General features: G+C 41.5%; 3 protein-coding genes and 1 long non-coding RNA gene across 6 annotated transcripts; 3 read left to right on the top strand and 1 right to left on the bottom strand.

The window, feature by feature from the left end:
- The first annotated feature begins 664 nt into the window (after positions 1-664).
- LOC115741120 lies at positions 665-3,847 on the top strand. Its single transcript, XM_030674845.2, has 4 exons — positions 665-1,154; positions 1,569-1,674; positions 2,270-2,413; positions 3,195-3,847. The coding sequence occupies exons 1-4, from the start codon at positions 886-888 to the stop codon at positions 3,414-3,416; spliced, it is 741 nt and encodes a 246-aa protein (XP_030530705.1). The 5' UTR covers positions 665-885; the 3' UTR covers positions 3,417-3,847.
- Positions 3,848-5,147: 1,300 nt separating this feature from the next.
- LOC115741075 (probable protein phosphatase 2C 72) lies at positions 5,148-7,173 on the bottom strand. 2 transcript variants are annotated; one of them, XM_048277616.1, is made up of 6 exons: positions 6,905-7,173; positions 6,328-6,636; positions 6,095-6,209; positions 5,678-5,901; positions 5,306-5,522; positions 5,148-5,264 (listed from the first exon to the last, which is right to left on the bottom strand). In XM_048277616.1, the coding sequence occupies exons 1-5, from the start codon at positions 7,070-7,072 to the stop codon at positions 5,337-5,339; spliced, it is 1,002 nt and encodes a 333-aa protein (XP_048133573.1). In that variant the 5' UTR covers positions 7,073-7,173; the 3' UTR covers positions 5,148-5,264; positions 5,306-5,336. The 2 variants fall into 2 exon arrangements, with proteins under 2 accessions (XP_048133573.1, XP_030530645.1); XM_030674785.2 differs by having other exon boundaries at positions 5,172-5,522; positions 6,905-7,170.
- A 3,308-nt stretch (positions 7,174-10,481) lies between these two features.
- On the top strand, positions 10,482-11,177 carry LOC125314717. The gene is made up of 2 exons (XR_007198147.1): positions 10,482-10,656; positions 10,691-11,177. It is a non-coding gene; the product is annotated as an uncharacterized LOC125314717 (long non-coding RNA).
- Positions 11,178-13,406: 2,229 nt separating this feature from the next.
- LOC115741073 (ferrochelatase-2, chloroplastic) lies at positions 13,407-17,239 on the top strand. Of its 2 annotated transcripts, XM_030674783.2 has the most exons (10): positions 13,407-13,683; positions 14,348-14,666; positions 14,750-14,893; positions 15,045-15,146; positions 15,376-15,479; positions 15,567-15,693; positions 15,816-15,968; positions 16,143-16,243; positions 16,618-16,943; positions 16,993-17,239. In XM_030674783.2, exons 1-9 carry the CDS (start codon positions 13,598-13,600, stop codon positions 16,928-16,930), a joined length of 1,449 nt encoding a protein of 482 aa, XP_030530643.1. In that variant the 5' UTR covers positions 13,407-13,597; the 3' UTR covers positions 16,931-16,943; positions 16,993-17,239. The 2 variants fall into 2 exon arrangements, with proteins under 2 accessions (XP_030530643.1, XP_048133673.1); XM_048277716.1 differs by having other exon boundaries at positions 13,408-13,683; positions 16,618-17,239.
- Positions 17,240-18,118: the final 879 nt, after the last annotated feature.

Genomic DNA, 18,118 nt, shown 5'->3' on the forward strand with positions numbered 1-18,118 from the left:
GTTGGGTGTGACTTTGTATCATCACTAGTAGTGCTAGCTAAGCTCAATTTTCATCGAAGGTCAATCTTATTTGCTTGCCTCGCTTTGCTATACTCACTCAAGTATTCACGAAGAATGTTCGGTACTTGCTTATAAATAAATGGGAAAGATCCATATGAATAGATCCCATCTTCAAGCTTGATCTACCCATCCACCTCTATAGCTAATGTTTAAAAATAAAAATCTCCAAGAAACGATCATACGTAAACCCAAGGATCCGGACAACCTAATCACTTGGACCTCCGCCATGCCGACCATGGCGCGACTTGACCTAGGCTAGAGAAAGAGAGAAGGCCTTGTAGTGAGATGGCGGTAGGCGATCGCTCTAAGGCTTGCGGTGAACGACGACGAGCGAGAAGGCTTTGTCATCGACTACAGTAATGCTCTCTCTATTCTTTTTTTTTTTTTAAAGGGTGCTTTAGAGTTTGGATAGATTTGAGAAATTCGTGTCTTGGGCATGAGTATTTTGGAAAAAAATTTTGGCATTTTCGTAAATAAATTTCGCAAATATAATAAACGTGAGGATGCGAAGTGATACTCAAATAGCAAATCTAAAGGGTTGATAAAGGAAAAAAAAAAGGGATTGATAAAGGTTTATCCTTATATTTTTCCTTTTGGGGTTTTAGAGAACTTTTAAAAAGGAGAAGCTTCGTAAACAAGCCGATTTTCTGAAAACCTAGAGAGAGATTACAGAAATCCCTCGGCAAAGCTGGCGAACGTAAACTAGAATCGTCGCCGATGCACACTAAAACCGCCGCTCTTTCCTGTTGGTGCGAGTATCGGTGAAGCTCGCTCGATAGAGAGGGAGGGACAGAGACAGAGCTTGTCGAGTTCCGCCTTTTGGTGATGGAGGGAGAGAGCGTACTGGACGCCATCTACGAAGATGATAACTTCGACAACGATGACGTCGAGATGGTCGACGTGGAGGAGGGCGAGCTTGTGGATCATCAGAACACGGAGAACGATCCGGCGCAACCTGTCGTGGGTGGGGATGGCGAGGTTTCGAGGCAAGATGAGCAGAGTAAAAATCGCAGGCGTAGGGCAAACAAGAAGAAGAACAGGAAGAGGAAAAGGGTTGCTCCTGGGGCTGGCTCTAACTTCACCGACATCAACAGGTCACTTTCCGATTCTGCCTTGGACCTTGCAGCTTCTCGTTCGATATAAAAAGAGTCCATTTGTCGCTCGGATTCTTCTTCTTGTCTGGAGGCGAGATAAAATTAGGCTTCACCATTTGATTCGTAATGTAGTGAAGGGCTTCTGATGTTTTGCGCGTGCCTGTGGTGTGCGGGCGCGTTTTGTGTGTCCCTTTTGAGTATAGGGGTCTTAGCTTTTACCATGTTATTTACAGAGTCGTGCTTTGGTCTTAGCATTACATGAAATGATAAACCGTGGAGTGGAGGGAAAATGTGATGTTCCTTTTTTTGTTCATTTGATAAATGCAGATGATCACAAGAAATTTGTGCTTGAGATTTGTTCTCGCAGCCATCACTCATGGCAATGCGGTCATTTCTGCTTTGTACTCTTTCCAGGTTCGTGCTCGATACCTGTAGGAGACTGAAAGAGAAGAAATCATACATGGTGTATACTGCTGTCGGTTGTCTGGGAGTGTCTGCATTGAGCGATCTCATCAAAGAGGTTAGTAGCCTTTCTGCTGTGTTCATTATGTATCCGTTGAAGTACCATTGGGATTTATAGGCGCGGTATATAATTTTGGTTGCTTATGAGTGAACAATTGGATAGGACCGGTGTAAGGTTCTGAGGGAAAGTATATTGGACCATGTATTTTGAAGGAGTGATGGAGTTTCATTAATAAAAACCTGGGATGTGCTTTAATTGGAAAAAAGCTGCTCTATGTGTATACATATAGCCAGAATAAAATGATTTGTATCTGCTCCTAGGAGACAGGATTTTGAGGGGTCGAAGTTTCTGAGTTTGCAGGGTGGAGAGAATCCCTGGAAGTAGGATAAGAAAACTGTATCTTGTCCATGGAAGTTGGATTGATTTTTAATGCTTGTTTTGGATTTTATACTTTTAGTACAGTTGGATGGACATTCTCTTCAGTTAGCAGTGCATAGATATTTTTGGTAGTGTTGATGGCAGCTTGTTTAGAAAATCTCCAACTCTTTTGCCAGAAGTTTCTCATTGCTTTCTCTCGGACCTTCCAAATTAAACACCTTATGATTTTTTAAGTACCTTATCCTGCCTTAGCACTCACATTTCAGTATTTCAGGTAGATGCTATTCAGGCTTGTGGGGGTCAGATGACTGCTGATGGTAAACGGCAGCGAACAGGTGGGGGTGTATTGTGGAGTATCATTAAAGCACGAGAACCAAATGCTTACAGAGAGATAATGAAAAGAGCAAGAGAATTTGAGGTGTGTATTTGATTTCCTCTTTTAAGTCATTTAGTGATTATTTGCAGACAACTTAAAATATTTTTATCCTCTTTCAAGTGGATGCAAACACATTTGCACTACTCACATTGTTAATCATATCAAGACATGAATTTAGGCCTCCAATTACCTCCCATTAAAATGGTAACTGTGATATTACCTTAGATCATCCGTGGCTTCTTGTTGAGAGTTCAGTGGCTTGGTTAGTTATCTTAGGGTTTGCTGGTGTTGTATTATCTGAAAGGTTTACATAACTTTAGTACTGCTTTATTTCGCAGCGGAGATTGATCTTTTACGAAAATGATTCTATCTTCATGAACCTTTTGTTCTTTTCCTAATAATTCTCTTGGAGCATCTGATGGAAAATATTGCTCAAAGACCAAAAATGATTGGAAAATATTGGTTTTCCTATAGCAGATTTCTTCTTTTTCTTTTACTGTTTCTGTTTCTGTTTTCCTTTGTCCTTTATCGGTTCGGACATAGAACAAACATGATTGGTTGGCTCCTAGCACAGAAACTATCCCAGGAGATTAACTTCTAGTAAGCTGACAAGCACTATCTTTAGCAGCATTAATGATATTACGGGCCAGAGGTCTTCCAGAGTTTTGGATCTGCATCGTTTTCATCTGTGATGCCTGATTACCATCTTTTGGGTTGCATGCTTTCCTTATTCTGCAATGATGATTTATAGGCTAGGTCAATTCGGGAAGTCTTTTCGTTCCCAATTGCGAGTAAGTTGGTCTATGTTCTTTATCATATGCAGAAGCAATTCAAGCCACACAACATTCAACAAGGGCAACAGAAAGAGGCAAATTCTGATGGTTCTATAAAAGCATCTCCTGACGGGAGTTCTGCGACCACTCCAGATGGTTTCTCAACGATGCCTGAGTTACAAAATGTCGATCAGCAATCGGCTGGTGAGGAGAAACGACAATCCGTGAAGGAAAGAATGAGAGTACCTGTTTCTTACGAAGACATTCTATGACCCAGAAGATGGAAGTGGATACTGTTCGTGAAAAAAAGAAAGAAAAAAAAAGAGAACGTTATTTTCCCATGGTTGTCTCAATTTGTGCATAGCAACATTCTAACAAGTTTTGCAAACATTCTTGAGGCGAAAATATAGCACATAGTGTTGGAGAGGCTCAGATTATTCTTGTTCTCTGAAGGGGAGCACAGCATCCCGGCTTCAGTGGGTGGTTCTGCAGTAATTTTAGCACAAGTCTGTGGTGACCCTTTTTTGGTCGTAAATGGTCATGTTGATCCGTATGTGAAGTCCTATTATAGGCCATCTTTTTGGTTTGTGAAAGGAAAGAGAGGACATCAAGCAAGTATTGTTTCTTGTTCCCGATTTGCCTCATCAGCAAACCTCTGAAGCTTAACTACTCTGCAATGCGTCTCCTCTCCTTATGATTTTGCGCGGTCGGTATATCTGACGCTTAGCAGCATTGCGATTTCAATGGCAGGCATTATGGAAAGGCCAGCAATTCCTTTTGTCTTGTAGTGTGGTCGAGATATATGCTCCGGAAGATCCCTTCTATTCAAGTACTCCTGTTTTCCTTATTCTTGTCGATCAGTTGTTACTCTAGATTAAGAGGGGGTATGGTTCTAACTAGGAGTGTGCAACCGGATCGGGTAGAACCGGGAACCGGACTAAACCGCCCAAAAGAAAAGGTCCGGTTTTCGGTTAAAAAAATTTGAAATTGGTTTGAATAGGTTCGGTTTTAGGTTCCAAGTGAAGACCCACCCAAGAATCGCACCGATTTTGGAAGCGGTTCTTAATTATAGTAAATATAACATAATTTCTCTAAGTTAAGTCTGATTTTGTCTTGTCTCATTTGTTTCTTCTTCATTCTTTGTTACCTCTCTCTCTCTCTCTCTCTCTCTCTCTCTCTCTCTCTCTCTTCTTTAGGGCAATAATTTTATGGATGAATGGAGAATGGAGTTTAAAAATTTATTTGAATGAACGGGGAATGGAGTTTCATAATTTATATTTTATGTTATGTGTTTTAACTTTTTATTGTTTATAATTATACTTTTTTATCGTTTATAGTCGTATGTGACTGTGTGTTTGGCGGATAGAGATTTATATTGGTCATTTTTACTTTGGGTTGTTTAGTTACTCACATTATTTCACTGTAAAAAATGAAATCAGAAAAAGGGAAAAAAAGGGGTTCTCGGGTAGATCCCGAAACCGGATTGGAAAAATAGAGTAGGCTCTAGAACCGGTTTCGTAAAAGCAGAGTAAGTTTCAGGTTTTAAAAATTGAGAATTAGTTATGACAATGTAGGTTTCAGGTTTCGTGTCTAAAATTTACCCATTTTGGAAATTTACCCATTTTGGAACTGATCACTCTTAATTCTAAGAATAGGTTGACCTCTTTTGCATGTTAGGTAATGGGCTATTTTTCTAGAAAACCCGTCTTTATATTCCTGGTAATCCTAGTTGATATTTAAAGGTTGTTGAGAACAATTTATTCATCCTGGAGCACGTATAGATTTGACGCAAAAGAGCACGGAAACATACTTTCATTGCAGCATGGTGTAAAGCTAGCACAAATGATGGTGATTAACAATCCGATAACGTTTGTGAGAAACATGAGCTGCGTACAGGCGAGACAATCCCCCTCAATGGAGTCCAATTGACAAACCCTTCCCCTCGGAATATGTTTTCAAATTGTTCGACAAGCTAACTCCGAACTTTCTTGGACTGAAAAAAAAGATCCGAAGTTTCATTTCGATACCAGTTCTCAGCAATGTCCATTGTTTCCATTTGGCTTGTACTTCTTCTCTATGCCTTTGTCCAAGCAACGTGTGCGGGGTTGGAATCATTGAAGCAGCGGTTGCATCAATGGCATAATATGTGCACCAGAGCAAACTTGGAACACCCCATTGGCAGTGCACCAGAGCTAATCTGTCCTTTGCCTTTTATGCAAGAAGAGGCAGGCAACACTGCAATCATCAACTTTTGAAGAAGGGAATTTCTTCTTCCATGAAGCAATAGCTGCTTCAACCAGTGCTTTCGCTGCATCTTCCTCGTCTTTCGCCGACCCGACCACCGTTGCAACTTCATTGTTATCGAGCACATCCCACACCTGCATAAGAGCGTTTGGAAATTATTAAAAGGTGGACCGACAAAAGTTTCCATGACTGGGGCTATCCTGCTTAGGTAGTGCATGTGCTGATCACCAGATCTGATAGCGCCTATTGACTATTGCTTTTGGATTTCACTGAGACCAAATTTTCTTACCCCGTCTGTCGCAAGGACAATGAATTGGTCTTTTGGAGTTATGCGGTGATAAGAGATGTCAGGAATGGCGATTATGCCGTGGTTTTTAAGCAAGTAGTCACCGAAAGCACGGGACATGGCGAGGCCAGGCATGTCCTCATGGGGTAGCCACACCCGCCGGATGTGCGGTTCTTCCTTCAGAGCTAAAACCCGGCCATTGCACTTCCTTATTCGGTCGGCTTCACCTGCAAATACACCCCCAACCGAACATAAGTACCAAAACCATCAAGATGCATGAATAACATAGGGCTTAAAAGTGGAAGAGCTCAATACAAGTAGATAAGAGGTCCTCGGTAAAGAACTTAAGGCCTAAGAACATACAAACAATCAAAAGATGGTTGGATCCAAATAGGAGTAGGATGATTATGCTACGCTTACTGGGAACATTAGGCTTCAAGTCGGTAGTCAATTGAAGAGTACGAAGTCCGTCTTCCGTGAGAGTCCCTAGCACTGCTCTCGAGTCGCCGAGGTTGGCTATAACAAGATCCTCACCCTGTGATTAATTTTCCAACCATTAGCCCAATACCAAAGGGCTGTTCTTATCAATGATGTTAGAATGGACTGACCGATGAAAACTTTTGCGGTTCCTGATAATTTGAGGAGCAAAATACCTGTCTTATGACAACAACAGCTGTGCTTCCACTGGTGGAGCAGTCCAATCCCTCCTGAAGCTTGATCTCCTTGTCCATCACCTTGAAGGCACTGATACATGAATCTCTCCATGCCTGGAAGTTCTTGCTCGGCATCGATCCTTGGTCACAGTCATCATGCACCGCCGTGACTTTTGCGTTAGCCAAAGAGTTTCTCTGGTTTAGCACGAGCAGTGGCAAATGGTTCCGCACTAACTTGCTCACCAGGTGACCGTTCTTCCCATGACCGTCGAAAACTCCACAAAAGGTTCCATCATCTTTTCCATATCCCTGAAGAGAGAGCAGAGTACATCCATGTCAAAGAAAATATATGGAATGGGTCGCTCATGTTATTTTCACCATACTGTTATAAGTTAACTGTGTAAGTTGGACCTGAAACTTGCATCAAGCTCATCATTTTCTATTGCAATTCTGATGAATTGAACGAAACAAAGAATGAGAAGTCATCACAAGCAAAATTGCTAAACGCTCATTTCATCAGACCTGCCTAACAAAAACGATCTCAAGTTGATTCAATCATGTTCAGATCTCGACAAACCTGATAGAGTATAGCAGCATCTTGGTTCAACCCTTTGCTTCCAGTTCTTGAATGGACAGATCCATTTCTCTTGGTTTTATCATCGGTCTCGACAATGAGCACTGCATTTTCTTGGACATCTTCAGTATCATGAATCTCAGAAGATACAGAGGATATGCAGATTCCCATCTCAAAAATGAATACTTGTTTCTTTTCCTTATGCTCCCACTTGCTTTTTATAGTCCAGCGACCAACTTAATCATGGATTTTTAAACACCCAACGCATGTTGGCACAAATAGTTTTCTTATAAGAATGTGGCTCCCAGAGAGCTCAAAGCATGCCCTAGGTTCAATAATTCAGTGTTTTCTTTAGAGGTTCTTATTTTAAGAGTACCCCAAGATCCAGTTGAAGGGGCACATGAGGGGACCATAGCAGGATCTTGGCACGTAAAGTCAAACAATATGGTATCCGTCGCTATTTAGATGTATTCGCTGCTTAGAAGTTGTCGCAGATCAATTCACGCGCCGTGTCTCAGGCTAGTTACGTTACCGAATCGTACATGACCGCTTGTGAACAGCGACTGTACCTGAGACGTACACGACCCTTCCGTGGACATTTCACTGTAAGATTAGCTCCCTTTCGTTTCCCCTGCAAGAACCCTCTCCGTGAAAGTTAATTACAGGAGAAGGTTATGATTGCAAGTGCATGAGTTTCAAAAGGTTAACTCGATGTAGCAACTAGGAACCATGATGTTCTCGCTCAGGCACGGTTGTGTTTGTGCTTCGCTTTTGTGGCTTGATGTGTCGTCCGCTGTCAATGCGTGTCCACTCTTTTGCTTGGTTGGTACGTGCAGCGTAAAAGTTAGTTTTGTCGGTTGGTCCCTCTCCACAGGGACATAAAGGAACAACATCGATTCTGCTGGGAATTTGTCAAGATCAAGGACCCAGAATCAAAATCTAATCTTTGGTTAGAGAGATTCATAGGGCATCTAACCAAGGATGTGATTGCGAGGACGAAAAAGAGGATCTCCAATATTGTTGGATTTTGCAATTGTTAGATGGATTGCATCTAATAAATTGGAATGTCTCAAGTGATAACCTTTGAAATGTTAGGGACAACCTCCTAAAATGACGCAAATTTTGGTCGACAATGCCGGTGAGCTCATGCGCCAGCAAAGATGGGTCCTGCCGCACTCGATGCATCATCAAATGTTTTTGACAATTTCTTTGTATTGATGTTCTAATGACCAATGTATCGGGCCCTTAAAGTAATCGATCAAGTTGACTTTTGCACCAATAGAAAGAAGGGTGTTCTTTAATCTTGGGTCGGCATCCAATTTCTGTGGATCTTGTGGTCTTGGTGCTTTAACAAATCGATGTGCATGTACATTATTGGAGGTAGAGAATAGGAAAACAACGTTGGCCCGAAATAATGGAAAGCGGAGGTCCCTTCATCACCACAAGAATTGCCTCAAATTCGTTGACTTTTTGCCTCACGAAATATGCACCAAGAAAGACTCGAGGGAAGTCGACCGATTCCTTAAGCAAAGATCAGCTTTTGGCTAGACATGAAAGGGCGAAAACTAAGCATTATCTACGGCATCTAAAGTTGCGTTTGATCATCTGAATTTCTAATTAGGATAGAATTAGATAGGATAAGATATGAAATCTAGAAATTTTACCATATTCTTGGTGAATCACAGTAATAAAGCGAGTTATGTTCATATCATGTCATGTTCATTATTTGATATTCATACATATAAATGTAAATGAACTCGAAAATGCACAAATGGAGACTATAATAACCTCTTTATAATTCACTGTCAACTCTAGTAAGAGAGAGAAAATATGATCATTCACATTTGCAACTAGAAAAAGTTTAGCCTCTCTCGTTACTTTTGTTAAATTTCAACATGAAGCACAAAACTACGGAAGAGAATGACTTTTGACTCTTTTTCTTTGTTCATAGACTTTTGACATGAATCAGAAACCTACGAATGAGAAGAAGTTTTTACTCTCTCGCCGTTTTCGTAGAGTTTTAAGATGAACTAAAAATCTTCAAATGAGTGGTGAAACTTTAACATGAACCAAAGATACATATAAGAATGAGATGGAGGTTTCTTGGTTTATTTTGTTTAAAAATTTCATTGGCCCACATCCTTCAAGAATTAGAAAAATTATTTCCAAGTTTTAATTTATTTACTTAAAATCTGGGTTCTTTTACTTCATTTTTATTTACTTCTTTTTATTTTCATCTCTTTTTTCATTATTTTTATTTCATTACATTATTTCTTAATAAAAACTTTATTAAATAATAAACTATATGACCATACCTAAAATATGTAATGATAAGGATATGAAGTGTGTGTATACATGCACAAAATATAGATTATAACGTGGAAAGAAACTAAAATTTATAAAAACACATAGGAATAAATAAAAAAAAATTACTTTTCATGTTTCGTTTTCTTTTTAACATTAGAATTCAAATATGATTCATATACTTTACCCAAAAAAAATAAATATATGATTCATGTTTAATTGTTATTTTAGTTTATTACATGAGAAGTTTGTTATTTTAGAAAAAATAGCTTTTATGGCATAAACATAAGAAATTCTACCGACTTTTATCCCACCTCCTCATAGGATAATTTTATTCGAGCTATATTCCTTTTATATCCCACTTTGTCCTGTCCCGTGCAGGAGCTAAATATATGATAAGTATAATTTGTCATATTCTTATTTTTATCTTGACTATCAAACGCAGCCAAAGGTCTTTAATCTTGTAAGAAGAGAAGTTCTGCAGCCTTATTCAAATGGTGCTTCCACAATTCTAGATTCTTACACGATATATCAATATATCCTCGAAGATGCCATTCTTTCCAAAATCCATGGATCATGATTGTTAACTTGACAGTATCAACCGGCTCATGGAGGGAAACAGTTGTCGGCTCCACCTTAACGAAAACCCTGGTTTTTTATTCCTTATTAATCTTGAGTTTACTTAATCATTCATCCGATTTCTTATTTATTCTCATCAATAATTGAAATCGTTTAGTCAAGAGGACATAATTCATCGATCCTTATTATTATAGTGAAGGGATGAATCATTGGATAACTTAGGGAGACTAGACAGTACCAATATATGGAGAAAATGACACAAATATGGCACAAATGAACCTAAACTTGGATCCAATGAGTAACATTTTTTCTAAACTTTGAATTTGTTTAATCTAATCCTGAACTTTAGTCACAATGAACTTGTATAATTTTAGTCCACTCTTCAATGCGATCACTTAACTTCTAAACATTTTCGCATAGTATAGGAATTATATTAAACATTTTCAGGATCAAAATTCAAGTTGAACAAATGAAAAATTAATATCGAATATTGGATCAAAGTTCAGATGATAACAATGATAGTTGTTAGACTTCGGTCTCCATTCAGAATCGGATGGACAGTATATAGCATCAAGCGAACTTGGGCGTCTTCTTTCCATCAACAACGTGGAAAAATGGTCCTGCCCTCACGTGTTCATGCCACTCCTTAACTCACATTTGGTGCGTGCAGGCTTCAACACCTCTGCGAGGCAAGAAACGAACTCGACAAAAAGGCACTCTGAATTTCGAAAAGCTTATTCGAGAAAACTAGAGTACAAATCCACCCCTCTTGAACAGAGATCAGATTGTGCCGAACGCAATTCCTTTTCCAAACGAAAACGAAAAAGATCAGGCGAAGAAAGAAGTGGGTCTGTTCAGAATCCGATCGAGAAGTGTGTTCGCATGGCGAGTGTACTAAAGAGAAAGGAGAAAAGAGATGAGATGTGTGGATCATATTGCTACTTCGAATTTGGAGGAAGCCATGGCTGAGGTGAGGAAGCTTCTCATCTCAGGCTTGCCTCCCATCGTGTCGAAGTAGCTCTCTCTCTCTCGGCACCACGCAAAAGGTGTGTCGTCGTTTCGTCTCGTTACCGAGATTTCACCACACACCCGTGTCTGAGAGTGCCCCCCGATAATTTTTTTGTTCGAATCAAGAAATCAAAGAGAAATAAAAGGGACGATGATGGAGGAAATATTCACTGAAATGTCGCCGGCTAATTGTGTCATGAAACGACGAGAGTTTTCGAGTTTCAGGGATCTTCAACCGGCGAGATTCATGTCGGCTCCACGCGGCAGACCGGTCGCCATTGATCGGCGCCGACTGTTGACTCGATTCTTGGAGCCAAACCCTGTGTATCTCCGACTCAAAGGACTCAACCCACGACAACATTCAATTCGAACGGGCAAAAGAAAACCGAAAGAGCGCCCCACAAGAAACAAGAAAGACCAAAACCAGAACCGATCGCCCACGTCTCGCGATTCGCGAAACTCGAGCTCGAACACGAAGCGGCGTTCGACCCCAGTTCCGGCGACGAGGTGAGGAGCTAAGAAAGGAACCCTAACTTGCTTCGCCAGGGTGAAATCAAGCGTATATATGGGTCGACGGAAGATGTGCCAATCAAGACGGGCTCGTCCTGCGTCGGCCCAAGGGCAACGAGCTCGCTCTTTCTGGGCCAGAGCGTGCGTGTGTTTTTGCACACTCTCGACGCGATCCCTTCTGCGTCTCCATTCGATTTTGGCTAATGCAAAAATGGAACTGGAATTCAGTGACTGCATTTTTCACGGAACAACGATGTTGACTTCCCTCGTTTGTTTCCTGGCTACGAATGCCGAACATCGGAAGAAACATACGGGCAGATTTTTACACACAGGTGATATGAATGTTCTGAGCATGTAAACCTTTCATAAGACCTAACAAATATGACGGCTCAAAATCATTCGTATCTCTTTAAAGTTTGTCCTTTTGTCACGGACCGAATTCTCCCGTGCCCTTGTGAGCTGAATAGAGTTTCGTGACATCGGGATGAAAAGTGACAGATGTAGAAGGGAAGCTACAGCTGATTTGTTGGAGTTTGCGTTAGGGTGTTTGTGCTCAGAGTTCGTGGAGTGGAATGAAAAGTGACCGATGTAGAAGGGAAGCTACAGCTGATTTGTTGGAGTTTGCGTTAGGGTGTTTGTGCTTAGAGTCCATGGAGTGGAATGAAAACCACCTTATAGAATTTTTAAAGGAGGGATTGCCCTCCTATGCATGAACTAGATGGGAGCTGATGTTGTCATGGCAAGCCAAAATTGGTTGTTACATTGAAGCACTTTATATGTCTCACTTGAGGGATTGGATGCCCAAGCTAAATTGGGCATGGTACGATCTGGTGTGAGGATGTGATTCGCCATACCGTTGGATCACCAAGCATAGGCCCACGATCAAGAAACTGTCGACCCGCAACAAATGGTATCAGACCGGGATCCCTCTAGTGGGTGGACGATTCGGGAAAAGCTTGTGATCTATCCAATCTTTTGAGAGCGGGGAGAGATCGTAAGGTCAAGAGGATTTGAACAAGGTGCGGCTCTTGTCAAGCTTCTAGGATAGCAATGGGAGAACAAAAATGAACCGAGTTACTCACCAAATAGGGAACATGTCCTGGATCATGGTGAATCTCAAGAGGAGGCATGTTATCACGTATTCTACAAGGAAAGAATCTTCTATCGGTACTTGAGAAGCTTAATAGGTGGGATATAGTGCTGCCGAGGGAATGAAGTTGACTCAGGATTTCACACTTGTTAAAAAAAAAATACACAAGTGATTGGAGATTCGGGAACAGCTTTGATTAGGGGAAGCCACCAATGAAGTGGAGTGGCTTGATCTATCGGCGAGCGTCTGCCATTTATGTAAGTCTTGAGGGAGTGGCATTGATGGTTGCGAAATGCAAGCGAGCGTCGAAGCAGCCCGCAAAGAGGACATTACGGAATTGGGTGAGAAAGAATATTACGAACCAAATTCTCTCGTATCCTTAGGAGCTGAAGAGATGGAGTTTCGCGATAGTAGGGTGACGAGTGACTATTGCGTAAAGGACGATACAATTGGTTGTGAGAGTACGTCAGATTGTTTCGGAGTGAAATGGATACTAATTTAGATGATCTTTAAAAAAGGGTTGGCCTCCATTGTATAAAATGATCGGGAGCTCAAGCCGCTCTCCTGATGAGGTCACGACAAACCGAAAATCGGTTGCTATACCAAAGTGTGTTCTGTATGTCTCACTCAAAGGATTGGATGTCCGAACTAAACTAGACGTAGTACGATTCGCTGTGTGGATGTAATTTGTCATACTATTATGAGGAACAATGTTTTGAAGTAACGTCGTTCCTAGTATTCTCGGATCATTAGACGCTACATGGGCTTTTTGGCGGCTGAGAAACTTTCCTCTCCCTTTCCCTTTTTGCCTCCCCTGGTACTCCTTCGGACCGAAAATAGCAAATGGGCCAACACCCGACGAAGGCCCAGGTCCGTCTGTTATTCCCTCCAACTTATCGGAAGGTCCTGATGCGGCCACGTCGCTGACCTCCAATTTAATATTCCGAGTCAAAGCCTTATTTCGGCACTCGATTTCACGCCAGTTTCCCATTGTCAAAGAAAACGGTCGGACCCAACTTCTAGGAAAGAGTCTAGAGAGAGAAAGGGAGAGAGTTGAACACGTACAGAGGAGCAGGAGAGTTGGTACTTATTGACTTGAATCCCCAACTCATTTGGTTTCAGCGAAACCCTACAAAGTTGGTGCTTTGGAGCTCAATCTTCTCTCCAATTTTTCTCGAGGAAATATCATTGGAAAAGTTGGCGCCATGGACGCTACAGCGAGCTCCATTGCTCTTAATTCGGTCAGGATCACCCGTTGTGAGCCCCGTAATGGCAGTCCCAACGCATCGAGGTCGGTTTTTTCATTTTGCTTCCGTTTTGTTCTGTTTGCAAAATGTTGGGGAAGATCGATCTGCCAAAAGGACGGCGAAAAAGATCGAATTTTTCCCGGACTCCTGGTGCGAGTTACGTTGCACCATTGCGGAATTAGTGATGGCAGATGTTGTGGATACCTGGCTGATTGTTGTGTGCGTGCGTGTCTGATTCGTTGTCCGTTCTGGATCATGATGTGAGGCTTCGTGTGAATCGTTCGTAAGGTGGAAATATCGCTGCGTGTCCCTGTCTTTGGTTGTGATTGAGGGTTGATTATTTGATCAAGTTTGTGAGGGAGGACTTAGAGAGGTTGATTCGACAAAAGCAAAATGAGGGGTAAAAGAATTGGTATCTTATGCTTCAATTGGACAGTAATCAGGCTGATCCGGTCGATGTGGCGGTGGACAAAATTGGTGCTTGTTCACGGAGAATCCAATTTGCGCTCTGTTGGGGGGTAGAGGGCAAAAAGGCATCTTGACTTGTCCAGACAGTCAATTATCACTTAGCTGGGATAGGCTAGCTTGTTGCACGGTATTAGTCACTAGCGACAACAGCAATGTGCGTTCGACTTGTTAATAATTCCTTTTGTAGACATTATGGTTTTCAGTTGGGCTTGACATGTTGCGCAATCTACACTACGTCAGGTTTCAAACGTCTGTATGCTTCCATTTTGCGAATGGGCAGAGGGAGTACGAATCATCCCAAGTCATGAAGGTTTCTATGGATTCCGATGACAAGAGAAGTGGAGCACTTTCAAGATCAAATTTCTTTGTCCCTTGTGAAAAGAGAAACCAGGGTAGTCAGACAATTTGCTCCGCTGGAGTGTGCACGCATAATGGGACTGTTATGGAGTCCATCTCGCATGCCGCGGAAGAAAAAGTTGGAGTGCTCCTTCTGAATCTCGGTGGTCCGGAGACTCTTAACGATGTGCAACCCTTCCTATTCAATTTATTTGCAGATCCCGTATGCTACCTATCCTTTTATGCATATGTGCATGCTTTTCAATTGTGTTTATCTGGCTGAATGTCTATCTTCTCCATTCTCAGGATATCATACGGCTTCCCAGGCTGTTCCGCTTCTTACAAAGACCCCTTGCGCAGCTAATATCTGTAATCCGGGCTCCCAAAAGTAGAGAAGGATATGCTGCCATAGGAGGTGGCTCACCTTTACGTAAAATAACTAATGAACAGGTAGAAAGTGCGCTGCCTTTCTCAGTCTTTTAATGTGCCTAATATTTCTTTTGAAGGTTCTCTCTTCGTTCTTCTTTCTATATATTCTGTATTAAAATGATAACATAAGTCTACATAGGTTGGTATAAATAGAATGTTGCACTTTTTGCAGGCACATGCACTCAAAAGGGCCTTGGAAGCGAAGAACATGACTGCAAATGTCTATGTTGGCATGCGTTACTGGTATCCCTTCACTGAGGAGGCAGTTCAGCAGGTTGTCACAAATCTTAAGAGGACATCTAACATTTTCATTGCAGTGCTTGTATTCATGTAATTTGTCAAATATTGTTGAATGGTTAGACAACCATGCCTTTCCCTAGTAGATCTGTGATCTGTCAGTTGACCATTTATACGAATTTTACCCGCTCAAGTGATTTCATGGCTACTCCTCTTCTCAAGAAAACCAACACTATATGACTGAATTTTTGTCTGCTTCTGAACAGATCAAGAGGGACAGGATTACAAGGCTTGTTGTACTTCCTCTCTATCCGCAATATTCTATTTCTACGACTGGATCAAGCATTCGTGTCATTCAAAATGCATTTAAGTATGTTCTTCGTCTTTGTACTGTCTTGGCTTGCACATGTTGAGTGTACCATTCTTCCTAACATAGATTCTGCGGATCATTTTGTAGGGAGGATGCTTATCTGTCTACAGTACCCGTTTCTGTAATACAATCTTGGTATCAAAGGGAGGGTTACATAAAGTCTATGGCAGACCTGATTGAGAAGGAACTGGAGAGTTTCTCCAACCCTGACGATGTGAGTTGGTATTTGTCAAAACTTACATGAAATGCATGGCGTAAAGAATCAGAACATCTAAGCAAGCTGGCCTCATCCACTGGAAATAGTTGATTTAACCATATATGTTTATCCAATTTTAGGTCATGATATTCTTCAGTGCTCATGGAGTACCCGTTAGTTACATCGCAAATGCTGGAGATCCATACAAGGACCAGATGGAAGAGTGCATTTACTTGATTATGCAGGAACTGAAATCTAGAGGAGTTAATAATCAGCATAAACTTGCTTACCAGGTTTGTTGCGAAATATTAGTTGCTGTCCTTCTTAGAGACCGCGTCTTTTGGTTGTTTATTGTGTTTAGAGACTGTTGTATGCAACTTCCTCTAGCCTCTTTGCTAATTATTCAATAGCTGAGCTATATCAATGCTCACTCTCTCTCTCTGATTTTCATTTCACTTCCTTCATAGAGCCGAGTTGGACCTGTGGAATGGCTGAAGCCCTACACTGATGAAGTACTCGTCGAGCTCGGCCAGAAAGGGGTGAAGAGTCTCCTAGCAGTTCCAGTGAGGTGAGCTATCTTTAAGTGAAGTTGAGCATGTTTTATCTTTGGCAAGCATTGAGTGGTAAAAGAGAATAACTTGACATGACCAGTTTTCAGTTTTAACTTGCCGGCTCCCTATTTTTTTGTATTTAGTATTTTACGGATTTTGTAAATACATCAGGTCATCGACCGCCTAGATATATTACATTCGGTACAGGCATCTTGAATGCAAATATGGACATCGTTTGCTGTGATATGGACATCTTTTACTGTTACTTAAAACTCTTCTCTGTACTTGATTGATTTTTTATTTCCTGGTCTCATTTGTAGTGGAAGCCGTTTATATCAAAAGCTTCCTTTAGTTTAATTGGAACTGATTTCGCCCTGGTTTCTAATTCCAGCTTCGTGAGTGAGCATATCGAAACTCTCGAAGAGATAGACATGGAGTACAGAGAGTTGGCACTGGAATCTGGCGTTGAGAATTGGGGCCGTGTTCCGGCTCTGGGTTGTACCTCTTCGTTCATCACTGATCTAGCTGATGCAGTGATTGAAGCCCTACCTTCAGCAACAGCCATGTCAAGCCCCAGGACCTCATCTAATGCTCTTGACCTGGATCCGGTTAGCTATGCAATCAAGATGTTTTTTGGTTCAATCTTGGCATTTCTCTTGCTTTTATCCCCAAAAATGATAACAGCATTCAAGAATCATCTCTGAGGAAAATACAATATCGCACTTGCCGATGAACGGCAAGAAGATGGACACGAAACACTAAGAGCAGAGTCCAGAATCCCATATGCACCTCGAGAATTAATTGCTCCTTTTGTCCACCTTGAAATGCCGATACTTGCTTGTGCGGGAGTGTCATTAGATTTTTCTTTTTTTAGGAGGGTATCGATTTGATTTGGTCACATTCAGGTCACTTGGTTCCTGTTCAGGTATGTTGCGAGTGTGACCTCGCGGCCTTATACGTGTAACTATGCCATTTGAGACTCCTATATACAGTTTTGGACTTTTGGATAGTGAGCAGTGAGCACTTCGTTCGCATCCACCTCAAACCCCTGGCTATGCGCCAAACCATTGTAGCATTGAGCGTTGCATATTATCATGTCCATCGAGGCTTATTGATCACGGAGGCTTGCAATCTCAGAAACTTCCTTTCACAGTAAACACGATACAAGAGAAATACCTTTTTCAACCAACTACAGCCCGCGCTTAAGGTAAAAACCAAAAGCTGGAAACGAAGCCATTTGACCAGAAGTAAAACCGAAGGCTGGGAAAGAGAGAGATTTGACCAATGACTTGAGGATAATCTTCAAAAATAAGTCGATCTGAAGTTGATACTTCTCCATGCCTCCAATCCCATACAAGAGAATCACCTTTTTCAACCAACTACAGCCCGCGCTTAAGGTAAAAACCAAAAGCTGGAAACGAAGCCATTTGACCAGAAGTAAAACCGAAGGCTGGGAAAGAGAGAGATTTGACCAATGACTTGAGGATAATCTTCAAAAATAAGTCGATCTGAAGTTGATACTTCTCCATGCCTCCAATCCCATACAAGAGAATCACCTTTTTCAACCAACTACAGCCCGCGCTTAAGGTAAAAACCAAAAGCTGGAAACGAAGCCATTTGACCAGAAGTAAAACCAAAGGCTGGGAAAGAGAGAGATTTGACCAATGACTTGAGGATAATCTTCAAAAATAAGTCGATCAGAAGTTGATACTTCTCCATGCCTCCAATCCCATACAAGAGAAATACCTTTTTCAACCAACTACAGCCCGCGCTTAAGGTAAAAACCAAAAGCTGGAAACGAAGCCATTTGACCAGAAGTAAAACCAAAGGCTGGGAAAGAGAGAGATTTGACCAATGACTTGAGGATAATCTTCAACAACAAGTCGATCAGA

This window comes from Rhodamnia argentea, chromosome 4 (assembly GCF_020921035.1).
Source record: "Rhodamnia argentea isolate NSW1041297 chromosome 4, ASM2092103v1, whole genome shotgun sequence".
Lineage (NCBI taxonomy): Eukaryota > Viridiplantae > Streptophyta > Magnoliopsida > Myrtales > Myrtaceae > Rhodamnia > Rhodamnia argentea.

Coding starts and splice junctions, on each gene's coding strand:
- LOC115741120 (XM_030674845.2), top strand. CDS start 886: ATGGAGGGAGAGAGCGTACTGGACGCCATCTACGAAGATGATAACTTC. Junction 1,675..2,269: donor TGAGCGATCTCATCAAAGAG/GTTAGTAGCCTT, acceptor TCAGTATTTCAG/GTAGATGCTATTCAGGCTTG. Junction 2,414..3,194: donor AAAGAGCAAGAGAATTTGAG/GTGTGTATTTGA, acceptor TATCATATGCAG/AAGCAATTCAAGCCACACAA.
- LOC115741075 (XM_048277616.1), bottom strand. CDS start 7,072: ATGGGAATCTGCATATCCTCTGTATCTTCTGAGATTCATGATACTGAA. Junction 6,637..6,904: donor ATGCTGCTATACTCTATCAG/GTTTGTCGAGAT, acceptor CTCTCTCTTCAG/GGATATGGAAAAGATGATGG. Junction 5,523..5,677: donor TTGTCCTTGCGACAGACGGG/GTAAGAAAATTT, acceptor GCTCTTATGCAG/GTGTGGGATGTGCTCGATAA.
- LOC115741073 (XM_030674783.2), top strand. CDS start 13,598: ATGGACGCTACAGCGAGCTCCATTGCTCTTAATTCGGTCAGGATCACC. Junction 14,894..15,044: donor GTAAAATAACTAATGAACAG/GTAGAAAGTGCG, acceptor CACTTTTTGCAG/GCACATGCACTCAAAAGGGC. Junction 15,694..15,815: donor GTTTCTCCAACCCTGACGAT/GTGAGTTGGTAT, acceptor ATCCAATTTTAG/GTCATGATATTCTTCAGTGC.